The following is a 13573-nucleotide window of genomic DNA, read 5'->3' as shown; positions in this document are numbered from 1 at the left end:
TGGCAGGCTTTACCAAATGGTCAAGGATTCTGGAGTAACAGAGACATGGCTTCAGGCAGCCTCACGCAAAGCAAGACGCCTTGCTCTCTGAGCCACGGTTTCCTCATCTGTGAAATGCAGGAGTAGTGAGGATCAAATAAGAAGCTGCACGTCCTATTCTTGGGGTATGCCAGATGCCTAGAGTTAGAGGTGGCTCTTTTACCGGGGTGACAAAGACACGCACCTTTTCCAGGGCGGGAGCCAGTTCTTGGAGGAGACTCGGTACAGGACATGAATCGCTGCGGGGCCCTTTTCCTCTGCCTGTGCCTCTTGATGTCTCACAGCAGAACAGAGGGTAAGAGGGCTCTGCTGAGCTGCAAGAGCCATCCTAGCCTGGACTCCTGGCTGTGATGTGAAGCGGGGAGCCCTCAAGCCAAGGGAGATTGAAAAGGGGCACTTAGGCCTCCTGGGGCAGCAGGAGGCTGGGGCGGAAGGCCCAGAGGCCATGGGGCGGGAGGCGGGGCAGCTGCAGACAGAGACTGAGGCGGATGTCTGACCTTCTCCTCACAGAGGCATCCCAAGAAATCCTGTGCTGGATGGAGAGAATGGAGATGGCAGCCAGGAGCCGGAGCCTCACTTCTTTTGCTGAGTGAGTTGGGTGTCCCTCCTCTCCCGTCCAGAGTCAGCTGTGCCTCCACCCCCAGCTTGCACCTTGAATCCATGGCCCAGGGTTGGTCCAGTGTAGACTGTTAATTCATTTATTCAACACTCATTTATTGAGTAGCTACTGTGTGCCCGGCACCAAGCTCTGGAGATGTGGGATAGACACATCCCTGTCCTCATTGAGTTTACTGTCTGGTTGGGGGCCCTTAACCATGGATGCCATGAAACCAGGTGCAGAATCATGGGTCTCCATGCATTTTTCTGGGAAGGGGCTCCAAGACGTGGGCTGGGCTCTCCAGGGTCTGTGACCCAAAAGCCTAGTAGCTCAGGGTGAGAGGTCAATGCTGATGACTGACCAGGGAAGCATAGGGCTGTGGAGCACTTCAGTCAGTGGGGAGCTGCCAGGGAAGGCTTCCTGGAGGAGGTGTCAACAAACTGGGACCCAAACAAGAGTTAATGGAAGAAGGAGATGGGTGGGGTGGGGAGGTAAGAGTGTGCCAGGAACACTGTATGCAGAGGTCTAGAGGTGGGAGTGACAGGGGTGTTGGATGGGGGAGGCTGTGGAGAGCCCCGCTCACCTCCATCCTTACCCCGGGCTCTGGCCATCTCTCTCACTTTCAGGCTCATCCATGGACTAGAGTCAAGGCTACTCAATGCCAGCTTTGGGGGCCATAACCTCACTTTGCGGACACACACCATCCAGACACTAGCCTTCAAGCTGGGCTGCAACTTCACTGGCCTCTCACTGAGAAGCTCTGCTCTGGAGCAGGTCCCCCAGGTCAGAGGTGGCCAGGGATTGGGGGTGGCCAGAGCCTCTACCCCAGAAATCCTCCGGGGGTTTAAGGTGTGGACTTTCCCCGGGGTCCATCGCCCACCTTCCCACCAATCAGGGCTCTGCCTTAATAGCTGTGAGTTGCCGCCTCTGTAAAATGGGGCTGATGTTCTTCATGTGAATGATGGAAAGGGGGTGCTTGTGGCCCCTCAGGGGCAGCGTCCTCTTCCTGCTTTTGCAGGTTCCTGGGGTGAGGCAGTCGTGGGAGAGGCCAGGGGAACGGGACACCTTTGAGGGCCCTGGTATGATTCCTGCTGAATACCTGGGTGCCTGGGGGATGATGCTCCATCTTCAGGGCCCCAGTGAGTGGGATAAATAACCCAAATTCAAGACCAGAACAGCCTGAAGGGAAGGCCTGAGATCGGGGGAATTTTGGGTGGAGGTGCAGCCTGGCAGGAGAGGGTTCTGTGGGTGGAGGCTCCAAGGTAGGAGAGGCTCAGGGCGAGGCTGGGAGGGCTTCCTGGGGAGTGGGGAGCAGTGAAGGTGTTGTGGTGGGTCTGGAGGCTTCGGACACCAGGCACAGCCTGTCTTTGGCTCTCCACAGGCCCAGGTCCCACTCGCCATGCAGTTCCCAGCTGAGCTGACTCAGGATGCCTGCAGGGTGCACTCCAGGGAGCTGACTCTCATCTGCATCTACTTCTCCAACACCCGCTTTTTCCAGGTCAGGGCCTGCTGGTAGGCCAAGCAGGGTGGATGCGGGCTCCTTCCTGGGGGGCACTGCGGGCATGCATGCCACCTCCTGGCCTCTGGGCAGGGACCAGCCTACTGTGCAACTTCAGTCAATCAGTGCCCCTCTCTGGGCCTCTGTTTTAGCAAAATGGAAGGGAGGCATGATTATAATGTGCAAACGAGACCTAAGAAATCTACTGTTTGTGTGCCTCTCCCTAGATGGGAGATAGACAAGTAAGTCACAAGATCCTTGTCCTCAGAGAGCTCTCTATCTCAACAATTAGACCGGGACCTTAGAGACTTAATTTTAGCTTGAGGTTGATTATAACCATAGAGATTCAAAGGGATGGATGAGTCAGGGTGGGGTCAGGATGGTTCCCAATGAGCAGTCCTGGAGGGCTTCTGGAGGAGGTGCCTTTTAACCTTGGCTTTGAAAGTGAGTTAGGGTAGGGTGACATGGAGGGTATGAGGCTGGAATTCATTTAACAAATGGGAGGTGATGGTGGTGGTAGTGAGAAGACAGGGTTCCAGGTGGAGGGGGCAGCATACGCAAAGGCTGTGAGGCTGGCGCAGCTGTACAAGTGAAAGTCATGCTGCTTGTTCTCATCCAGGGAGGAGGGGCTGGAGAAAGGGGGCTCTTGGACCTCATCCAGGGTCTCCTCATGTCCCCTCCAGTCAGTGCTTCTTCTGTTGCCCTTCCAGAAAGACATCAATTCATCTGTGCTCAATAACTATGTTCTGGGGGCCCAGCTGAGCCATGGACAAGTGAGCAACCTCCGTGAGCCAGTGAACATCAGCTTCTGGCACAACCAAAGCCTGGTATTGTTGGGGCCACCCCCACATCCACCCCACCCCTACCCCCTTGTGTCTGTCCTGTCGAACACTGGTTTGATCAAACCCAGACTTGTGGAACTATCTTAGAAACAAGCTGCTTTAAATCTATCATACTTTGAAAATTCCTGCCAAAGAAATGAGAGAGAAGCTTTTACACACTGCGTTCATCAGGATTCTTTGAATTGCACATGATAGAAAACCAACTCAAGCCAGCTTATTGGCTCATGTACATGAAATGTCCAGGGCTGTTCTAACTTCAGGCACAGATATGATGCCATAATGGCTCAGTTTCCATCTCTCAACAATGGTTTCCTGCCTTGACTTTCCACTCTGTGGCAAGATGGCAGCTGAAGTGCTGGACCTCCTCCCTCTCTTCTCAGCAGGCTCTTTCTTGCCAGTGCAAACCAGGATCCCGTAATGGATTCTAAAGGTCCAGCTGGGTCATGTGTCCATCCCTGACCCATCACTGTGCCCAGGGGGATGGAACATGTAGATTGGCCAGACCTGGGTCACATGGCCCAGGGACTGGGCTGGATTCATTTGGTCTGTCATTGGGAGAGGGATGGGTCCTCAAGGAAACTACAGATATTGATGCCAAAAGAAGGAAGAAGGGCTGCTGGGTGGGCACAAGCCCTGATGGCATTCCCGAAAAGCCCCAGAGTCTCTACACTCTGGCCCTATCTTCTATCAGCCTCATCAGAACCACCCTGCACTCCCAATTTCTCCACTGTCCTTTCCTTTCATTCTTCTGGGCTTTTGCCCCTGTTACATCCTTGCTCCACTTCTGTTGAAATCTGATGTGTCCTCTAAGGCCTCGGTGCCCCAGTTGTCCCTTCCCTTCTCAGGACTCCTCTGCCTTTTCCTCCATGGTCTTCCATGGAGTGCCTGTTTCATTTCCCTCACCTTTCCACCCACAGGGCTTGGCGTCAGGGTTGTCTGTAGATGACTCTCTCTCTCCCCCTCTGGGATGGGTCTGGACTGTCATTGTTTCCCATGGGGAGGAGGGGAAAGCAGACATTGATTATTGGCCAGAGCTGGGCACTCAAGATTTCTCATTGCCTTTGATTATTCCACGATCCTTGTGACTTGAGTATAAATGATCCCATTTTGCAGATGAATAAACTGAGGCTCAGAGAACCTCTGTGACTTTCCCAGGTCACTCTCAGAGTCCGTGGTGGAGGTGGGGCTGCAATGTGGTCTGTCTGATGCCAAAGCCCAGCCAGTGCCTGGTAAAATGTTGACAAGGGTGCAGCTGAGTCACCTTTGGCCCCCACAATTTCCAGACCCTCCCTGATCCATGGCCCTCTCCTCCACCCTTTGGATGCACCCAATTCCAGCATCTTCCCTTAGGAAGGCTACACGGTGACCTGTGTCTTCTGGAAGGAGGGAGCCAGCCAGCACTACTGGGGGGCCTGGAGCACTGAGGGCTGTCGCACAGAGCAGCCCTCACCTTCCCAGGTGCTCTGCCGCTGCAACCACCTCACCTACTTTGCTGTTCTCATGGTATGTGTGCATCTAGCCTGGGTGAGGGTGGTCAGAGCTGCAGAGGGCCCCATATCCAGGACAGAGGAGAAAGGCAAAAGCTGGTGCAGGCGGAAGAAAGTCCAACTCAAATGGGCGTAAATAAAAAAAAAAAAAACACCTTATGGGTTCATGTTCCCGAAAAGGCTGTGTTAGGCTTCAGGCATGTGTTGATCAAGGGGCTCAATGTCACCAAGATAGGACTCTATCTCAGCCTCTCAGTTGTGCTTGCTTTGTGTTAGCTTAGTTCTCAGACAGGACCTCCCCATGGGCTTATAATATGGCTGCTGGCATTTCCTGTTTTATGTCCTACTAGGTTCAGGTCAGTAGAACGAGAGCTCTCTCACCGAATTCTGCCAGCCAAAGCCATGGGACTGAGTCCCACAGGCCTAGAGTGTGTCCCATGCCCATCCCTTAACCAATCACTGTGGGCGGGAGGAGGGAAGGCTCTGATAGGCCAGGCCTGGTGCACCTGACTACACATAGTAGGAGAAGTGGAGGGTCCACCCACGTGCGGGAGTGAAGGAGGGGAGCACGGGGAGACGGGAGATGGGAGGCAGAAAAGCTACTGTGTCTGCTGTGGCTGTTTTCAAGTCAGGACCACGGCTAGGATTGCAGGGTAGGGGGCCTGAAGCTGAGGCCTTGGCAGGTGTCTTTGATTTAGGCAGTGGAGGGCATTTCCATGCTTCTGGCCCCCCTTCCCTCCCACAGCAACTCTCCCCGGCCCCAGTCCCTGCAGAGCTGCTGGCGCCCCTCACATACATCTCCCTGGTGGGCTGCAGCATCTCCATTGTGGCCTCGCTGCTCACTGTCCTGCTGCATCTCCATTCCAGGTATTCCCCTGCCCTCGTGCTGGGCCTGCCCACCCACTGCTGCTCAGCACCCCTCCTTCTTTCCTACTTGGGCCCCCAGAGTCAGGTGGGCTTTTCCAGAGTGCAGAGGCTGGGAAGCAGACCAGCCTCCTTGTGTGTGGCTGTTGTTGGGTCCCTGCCCCTCTCGACCTGTATCCCGGTTGTTACGTGTCTATGAGCCCAGGGGGTGGCGCTGCCTGGTGACGTCCTGGTCACGGAGGGCCACGCTCCCACCCGCAGGAAGCAGAGTGATTCCATTACACGCATCCACATGAACCTGCACGCCGCGGTGCTACTCCTCAATGTCGCCTTCCTGCTGAGCCCAGTGCTGGCCGTGCCTGGGTCAGCGTGCGTGGCACTGGCTGCCACCCTGCACTATGCGCTGCTCAGCTGCCTCACCTGGATGGCCATTGAAGGCTTCAACCTCTACCTCCTACTTGGGCGCGTCTACAACATCTACATCCACCGATATGTGCTCAAGCTCTGTGCCCTGGGATGGGGTAAGCACGGTCTCCCTCTCCCTTGCTTCCTGAGGCTTCCAGCCAGACTGGGCGTCTGTTCCTTCCTGTCCTCTTTCTCCTCCACTGCCATGACCACTGGTCACCATCCATGCCAGCACCCACCGCCACTTCCTACATGACTATTCTTATCACCACTTCCACCTCCAAAGCATCTATATCATCACCACTTCCAATACACCATCACCTCCACCATCCTCATCCTTGCGTTCACCATTATCTCTGGTACCACCGTCATCGGCGTCTCTGTCACCGTCCTAGCCCCTCTCTTTATTACCTGTTTCTTCACGGGTTCCTAACCCTCTCTCCCATTACCTTCCAGCCATCACCTCCCAGTGTGACCACTACTGCTGCCGCTACCGTTCCACGCTACCGTTCCACCCTAGAGCCCTCATTCATATCAGCCTTCTTTAAGACCACCAGGCTAATTGCTCTGAGGCTGGACCACGTGACAGCGGCTGGGAACTCAGAGCGACCTCTTTCCCTACCTTGCCCCCACCCTCTGCTTGCCCAGTGGAATCCTGTTTTAGCAGCCCCAGGAACCCACGACCAGCCCATTTCTGGGGTCTCCTGACAGATACTGAGCCTCTGTCCCACTCCTCAGGGGTCCCGGCCTTCCTGGTGCTGCTCCTTCTTGCCGTCAAGAGCTCAGTTTACGGACCCTACAGGATCCCGCTCTCCGACAGCCAGGGGAATAGCACGGGCTTCCAGAGCACGTCCATGTGAGTGCGCTCAGGGCTGCGACAGGCTCCCTGGCTCTGGCAGCAGGGCCACTTGGTCCTGGGGCTCTAGACAGGGTGCTTTGGAGGCGGGGCACTGGCTGCAGGGCAGGGAGGGGGCTACTGCTTACACGGGGCGTGGTTTCCAGGGGGCTTTGCCACGCCCCTTCTGCTGGATCCCCAAGGTCTCCTGCAGGACGGGTTCACTCTCTATGCTAGTTCTAGGAAGCACATGGGCCTCCAAGGCCAGGGCAGGGGGGCCTCTGTCCCCTGGCTGCTGGCGGCCAGCGCCCCTCTGGCTCTCAGGCCCTGCGGTGGAGCTCAGCCTGTGCCTGGCTCTTCTCTCTCCTCACCTCCGTGCTTCGCTCGGGCGCTTGGCTCTGGCTCCCCGTGACCTGTGCCTGGCATGGCACCGCCAGCCCTCCAACCCTCCTAGTCAGAGAAGAGTGTTGTGGGGATTGGGACACCACAGGCACCGGGCTCAGAGTGTATGTGGGGAGGGGGCCCAAGGCGGTTTGGGGGACAGACTCTGTCCCCCCTTCCCGTGCCCTCGGACATTAACCTTTATCTTGTGATGAAATGTTTCTACAGGCAACATAGAGGGAATAGCTTAACAACCCCCTGCAGACCCATCACCAGCAGTTGGCCGTCTGGCCTTTTTCCCTCTCCTGGCTGACACCAGCTCAGGACGGCTCTGAATCCTCACAGCAAGGAGCAGGCCCCGTTGTCAGCCCTTGTTTACAGTTGGGGAAACCGAGGCACAGGCGGCTGAAGAACCCTGCCCAAGGAGACCCAGCCAGTTGAGGGCAGAGCTGGGACTTGGCTCCAGAGCCCGGCCCCCAACCACTGCCCATCCCAGTCTCTGGGAAGTGAGGGCTCTGGGCACAGAGTGAGGCTGAGATGGGGTTAATTCTTCTCTGTGAGGGTCGGGGTGTTTTCTCAGAGGAAGTGTGACTTAGGACTCTTTAAACGTGTGTTTTTATTGTATAATATGTGACATGGGAAAAGAACTGCAGTGATGCTTCCACAGAACAGGAAGCACGTTAATGCAGGGATGTTAGCAAGCTCCCGCCCGAAGAACCATCTTCTTCCCGGTCTTCCTCACCTCTCCCTCTCCCGTCTCACCCTGGATTTTGTGACTTTTATTCTCCTGCATTAAAAAACCCTTACTACATATATATGTATTTTAAAAAAATTCTTTTACATTTTTTGTTTTACTTTTTAAATTGAAGTATAATTGACATATAACACTTTATTAATCTCAGGTGTGCAACATAATGATGTGGTTGTATATACTGCCAAATGACCGCGACAATAAGTCTAGTTAACATCTGTCGCCAGACATACAGAATTGATTTTTCTTGTGACGAGAACTTTTAAGATCTACTCTCTTCGCAACTTTCAAATGTGCCATACAGTATTGTTAACTGTCGTCACCATGCTGTACGTGACATCCCTAGGACTTATTATTTTATAACTGGAAGTTTGCAACTTTCGACCCCCTTCACCCGTTTTGCACCCTGTCCCCCACTCCCTGGCCTCTGGCAACCACCAATCTCTTCTCTATATCTGTGAACTTGTTTTTTTGTTTGTTTGTTTTAGATTCCACAAGTAAGTGAGATAATACGGTATTTGTCTGTCTCTGTCTGACTTATTTCGCTTAGCATAATGTCCTCAAGGTCCATCCATGCTGTCGCAAATGGCAATATTTCCTCCTTTTTATGACTGAATAATATTCCATTGTGTTTATGTGCGTGCGTGCGTGTGTGTGTGTGTGTGTGTATACCACATCTTCTTTAACAGCAATTTTTAGAAACTTTGAAAATAACTCCAATGCCCACTGATAGGACACCGGATTAGTAAATGCAATAGAGCCACCCCTGTCAGACGATCATCTGGCAGTGAAAAGGAATGATCCACCACCACACTCATCCACTTGGATGAACCCCCAAAATCATGTTCAAGGACTCTGTGACTGCAGTGAAAGGAGCCCGAGCAGGTGATCGTGACAGTTAGGGGCACAGGCTTTGTGCTTAGACCACGGGGCTTCAACTTCCACCTTAGACAGCTGTGCGTTTCTAAGCCTCATAGGGTCACCATGAGGATAGTATGGCTGATTCACGGAAATCACGTGACCTGATGGGGTAAAAGGCAGCACCTGCCTTGAAGATGTTTGGGGGAAGCAAAGGGCGTGAAGACCTCACGGAGGGTCTAGGACAAGGGCTGGGGCCACTGTCAGGTATCTCTCTGACCTTCCCTCTGCCCTCGGTGGAGTTTTCCTGCTGCTCCCCCGGCTCCTCAGTTCACACATGGAGAGCGCCCCTCCACCAAGCTGCGAGTTGCAGCAGCTCAGGGAAGGGCCGGTGGCCCAGTCCAGGTGAGGAGGGGCTCCTGGCGCCGTTGCGCGAAGATGAGGAGATGGTGATAATCGTGTGGTGGGTGGAAGAAGAAGTTTCCAGCAAAGAGGACCATGGAGCAATGATGCAATCAATACCTTATAAGTTGACAGTTGGGCTGGCCGTGGAAGGGGGAGGGGTTAGATGTTCAAGGGAGGAGAGAAAGAGTTTTCAGGTGGGTAAAAGAGGGTAAAGGAGGCATGCAGGGGCTTCAGGCAGGGGGCTGAGGTGGCAGGTGGGTCCTACCTGGTGGCCTGGCTGGAAAGCTGAGCCCAGGACTTCACCACGTGTGCAGTCAGGCAAGAAATGATGGGTCTGAGCCGGAAAACCGGCCCGTGTTCAAGAGGCAGTCCAGAGGCCCAGGAGACCGTGGCTTCCCTGTCACCAGCCTGGGGAGCCACACCAACCCCAGCGCTTCGCCCCTCCCCTGCAGATGCTGGGTGCGGAACCCCTGGGTGCACGGTGTCCTGGTCATGGGCTCTGGTGGCCTCACATCCCTTTTCAACCTGGTGGTGCTGGCCTGGGCGCTACGGGTCCTGCACAGACTGCGGGCGCGGGAGAAGGCGCTGGGCCTCCGGGCCTGCTGGGATACCGTCACCGTGCTGGGCCTCACTGTGCTGCTGGGCACCACCTGGACCTTGGCCTTCTTCTCCTTTGGTGTCTTCCTGCTGCCCCAGCTCTTTCTCTTCAGCACCTTCAATTCACTCTACGGTAGGACCTGTGGTTGACGCGGAGGAAACCCCAGGGGGGTAGCGTACAGCTGCTACATGTTTACTACTGAAGGGCTCCAGGTTGAGGGGGTGAGTCAGGGGCTGAAATCTGGGCCCTGACAAGCTGGTTTGGGGCTACGCCCACCCACAGGAAGGGGTGCCACCTTGTAATTTGCACAAAGGCAGCCTATGGGCTAGCGGTGGCTGGTCCTCCAGCTCCTATGCCCGGTCCCTTCTGGCCTCCAACAGGAAGGGCTTCTGAGAATTACTGCTGGGCCTCAGGGAGGCCGCACTTACCCCAACCAAGGAGGTGCATGGATTTTGGAGGAGGCCCCACGTTGTTCCCACGATGCTTCCACTAACCAGTCTTTTGCGTGCAGGTTTCTTCCTCTTCCTGTGGTTCTGCTCCCAGAGGCGCCGCTCAGAGGCAGAGATGGAGGCGTTCAGCTCCTCCCAGATGGTGCAGTAGAGTCTGGACTGTCTGGACCTCCTGGTCTGGAGCCCCCAGCTTCTCTGGCTGCCTGCAGCCGGAGGCCCTGGCTTCCACTCGAAAAGATGGCAGGCCAGCTGCTGGACACCAGAGCCACTGTCACCTCCAGGGGGCCTTTTCCACCTCCATGCCTTCCCCAGGCCCAGAGGGCAGCGTGTTGCTCTCCGTCCCCAGGCATTCTGCTCCAACCTGGGGGGCAGCAAACTTGCCCCTGGTGCCTGGGCCCAGCTGGCCAGGCCTATGGCCAGAGCACTGGCCTGGGAGTCAGGAGGCCACGTTTCAATGCCTTTCTCTGAGTTTCACTGTCTGACCTTGGGCCTGTCATTTCTCACTGACCCTTGGTTTCCACATCTGTGAAATGGTGGCAGATGGCTCTGGTCCTGCCTAATCCCAGAGCTTTATGCAGATTCAATGGCACCAGGGAGGAAGAGGTCATAGTGGGGTGGGGATCCCCACCCTGGCCTGGGCCTGCCCTGAAAACACCTGCTGGGCCCTGCTTCCTTCCTGCAGGAGAGGGTCAGCCCTGGCCGGGGGTCCCCAGCCCAGCGCTTGGAGACCCACCCAGTGTGTGAGACCTCACCAGCCTGTACCTGAGGCCTCTTTTCCTTTAACCCCCAAATTATGATGACTCTAACTCCAAGTCCACCCTTCCCAAAGATCAAGAAGTCCAGTGCTTTCCAGAGGCTCGTCTTCCAGTGTTCCCCAGACCCCCATAGGCCATTAAGACCAGCAGCTGGGGCCACAGGGCTTCCTGGAGGTGGGAGGGGAGCGCCTCTTTCCCCTCCATCTGAGCTCCAGTGACCCGGCTATTTGATGACTGGGCAGGATTGAATTTCACCTGGTAGGCGTGAAGGTGTGGGTTCTAAATCCCAAGCTTGTTTGTCTGTTCTCTTGGAGTTGGTGGGTACCTAAAGTATTTATAAATTGGTATAAATTATACAAGTCTTTTGTCAGGCTTCCCATTTCAGTTTCCTTCCTGTTTGTTTTGTTAGCTGTCGCAGTTGTAGAAAATCACCATTGCCCTTGACCTGTCCTGTCAGGCCAAGTGGGAGACCACTCATGAAGCGAGCGCCTTTCCCAGGCTTCACACCAGGGGGCCCTGTTGGCCAATGTCAGAAGCCACTGGGTCCAGAAACCATGTCTGGTGATGCTGTGGTCGCCTGTCTGTGGATATGACACACCAGATGGAGAGGCTCTGCCTCCAGGACTGCACCTGCTGGGCGACCAGCAGGAGGAATGCTAGCACTACCTACACAGCCATTTCTCTCTTTCCCAACGCAGCCACCCGCTCTGGCTCTTGGGGTCTTATGCTCTGGGCATACTTGGCACTGGAGCTCTGGGCTGGGATAGGCTCTCAGGGCCCCGCTCCAGGCCATCAGATAGATTGCAATGACTTTGAACGTCACAGGGAAAGAGTTGGAGCTGGATCCCTTTTCTCCCAGGGGGATCTTCTGCCCTCTGTTCATTTCTTGATACGAATAGCCCTTCACTAATTGGTGAGTGGCGCAGGCTCCGCAGACTGCTTGGGCTCAAGTGCCAGCTCTGTCACTTGTCAGCTGTGTGACCGTGGACAAGCCACTCCACCTCTCTGTGCCTGAGTTTTCCCATCTGTAAAATGGGGCAATAGTAGTACCTATTTTGAAGGGTAAATAAAATAACCCATATAAAGAGGCTTAGCAGAGGGTAAGTGCTCAGTAAATGGTTATTGTTATCATTCGTATTTTGTTATTATTATTACAGTGTCAACTGAGTCTCAGAGGCCGACCCTCTAAGGTCCAGGTCTGCTCGGCCTCACAGGCTCACCTCCTCGCTCAACATATCCCGCTGTCCCTCGGCTGTGCTACCTCCTCTCCCACTTTCCCCAGAGCTGCCTTTGATCCAGGCTTGCTGGCCTTTTGTCATTTTAGGGACATTCCTCACACGGTACAGGCTCCAGGCCATTGCCACCTGTCCCCCTACCCCTCGGTTCCCAAATCCTCTGATCTATCTAAATTCTCAGGGGCTCAGTTATCATGCCTCCCATGAAATCTCTCCAGTTTTCCCACAGAGGAGGTCTCTCTCCCACTCCGACTCCAGCAGTGGCCCCCTGCCTCTCTCAGAGTGATGTGAGCCCCCATTCGAGCTCCCCTAGTTTGGCCAGCCCTAGCTTTGTACTGGGCTCCCCAGGCCTTGGGGTGGGCCCCCGTCCCAATGCGGGTGCCGAGGACCGTGGGCACCTCTGGCCCCTCTCTTGGGCAGCTTCGGGGAGTGGTCCGCAGCCCACTGAAGCAGGGCCTTGCCTGGGACCCACCCCAGCCCAGACCTGGCCTGTTAGATCCCACCAAGCCCAGGGCTGCCCAAGGGAGGATGTGGCCACAGTGACACAGAATGGTTCTGATAATTCTAGGAAACGGCCCCAGCTATGTGGCCGTGAGCCTGGTTGGGGTTCAGGCGCTGGGCAGAGACCACTTCCCGGAAATGCCCTAACCGGGGGGTGGGGGGGCAGGGCTGAGGGAGCCGCTGATGGGCCTTGGTGCCCTCCCCTCACTCCCAGCGGGGTCCTGGCCTTGCCCAGACTGGGCACCGGGCCCAGCTGTCAGGGGCTTCCAGACTTAGTGGGAAGATGGAGCGGGAGGCGCCTAGGGCTCACTGCTCAGGGCCAGAGTCTCCGAGGAGGCCCGGGGTGAAGGATGACAAGTCGAAGCCAGAAAGGCCACAGACTAGCAGTTTCTATGTAGCTTTGTTGCTGTGTTTTTTCAGAAAGACATCGTGTGTGTATGGGGGGGACGAGGGTTGAATGAGTGTTGCCCGATAAAATACTGGATGCCCGATTTGAGGGACAGATACAAAAAAATGTTCACTGTTTATCTGAAATTCAAATTTTATCCTGTAGATCTCCGTCTACTTATTTTTTTCTTTTCTTTATTTCTTTTGCTAAGTCTGGCAACACTCTTAGAAAGGAGCATTGGCTCTGGAGTGCGGGGTGTGCACGCTTTACGCTTCAAATCGATCCACCCTGTGCTGACTGGGAACCCCTCTGCCCACTGAATGAGCCCGGCACTCAACTCGAGGCTCCTCCTCCAGGGCTCCCATTGCCAGCCAAGGTTGCCACCAGGATGCTCGAGGGCTCTGCCTTGTGGTGCCCCTCGCATCAACCATGGTGCAGACCAGCCTCCATCCTCCACAGAGCCTCTTCACAGGCCTCCCTGCCTCCCCACTCCCAGTCTGAGCTTGACTCAGAAGCCAGAGGGAATGTTTTCATCCTGTAACCTGACCGTGTCCCTCTCTGCTGAAACCCTCCTTGTAGTCAAACTCCCCTCCGGAGCTCGAAGACCCTGGGGGTCTGACCTGTGCTCACTTCTCCCACCCGTCTCCCACCATTCCTTCCTCATCCTCCTTGCTTCTGCCACCC

General features: G+C 55.4%; 1 protein-coding gene across 1 annotated transcript; it reads left to right on the top strand.

Annotated features, from left to right (window-relative positions):
* Nucleotides 1–527: 527 nt before the first annotated feature.
* On the top strand, nt 528–10161 carry ADGRG5 (adhesion G protein-coupled receptor G5; the record flags this gene model as incomplete). Its single annotated transcript, XM_079724053.1, has 10 exons — nt 528–628; nt 1264–1420; nt 2019–2135; nt 2819–2962; nt 4328–4480; nt 5210–5331; nt 5590–5849; nt 6472–6589; nt 9416–9693; nt 10073–10161. 10 exons carry the CDS (start codon nt 528–530, stop codon nt 10159–10161), a joined length of 1539 nt encoding a protein of 512 aa, XP_079580179.1.
* Between the last annotated feature and the right edge of the window lie 3412 nt (nt 10162–13573).

The sequence above is a fragment of the Hyperoodon ampullatus genome, assembly GCF_949752795.1.
Source record: "Hyperoodon ampullatus genome assembly, chromosome: 18".
NCBI classification, from domain to species: Eukaryota; Metazoa; Chordata; class Mammalia; order Artiodactyla; family Ziphiidae; genus Hyperoodon; species Hyperoodon ampullatus.
Note: the sequence above shows the minus strand (reverse complement) of the source record. Positions and strands in the feature narration are given on the sequence as shown.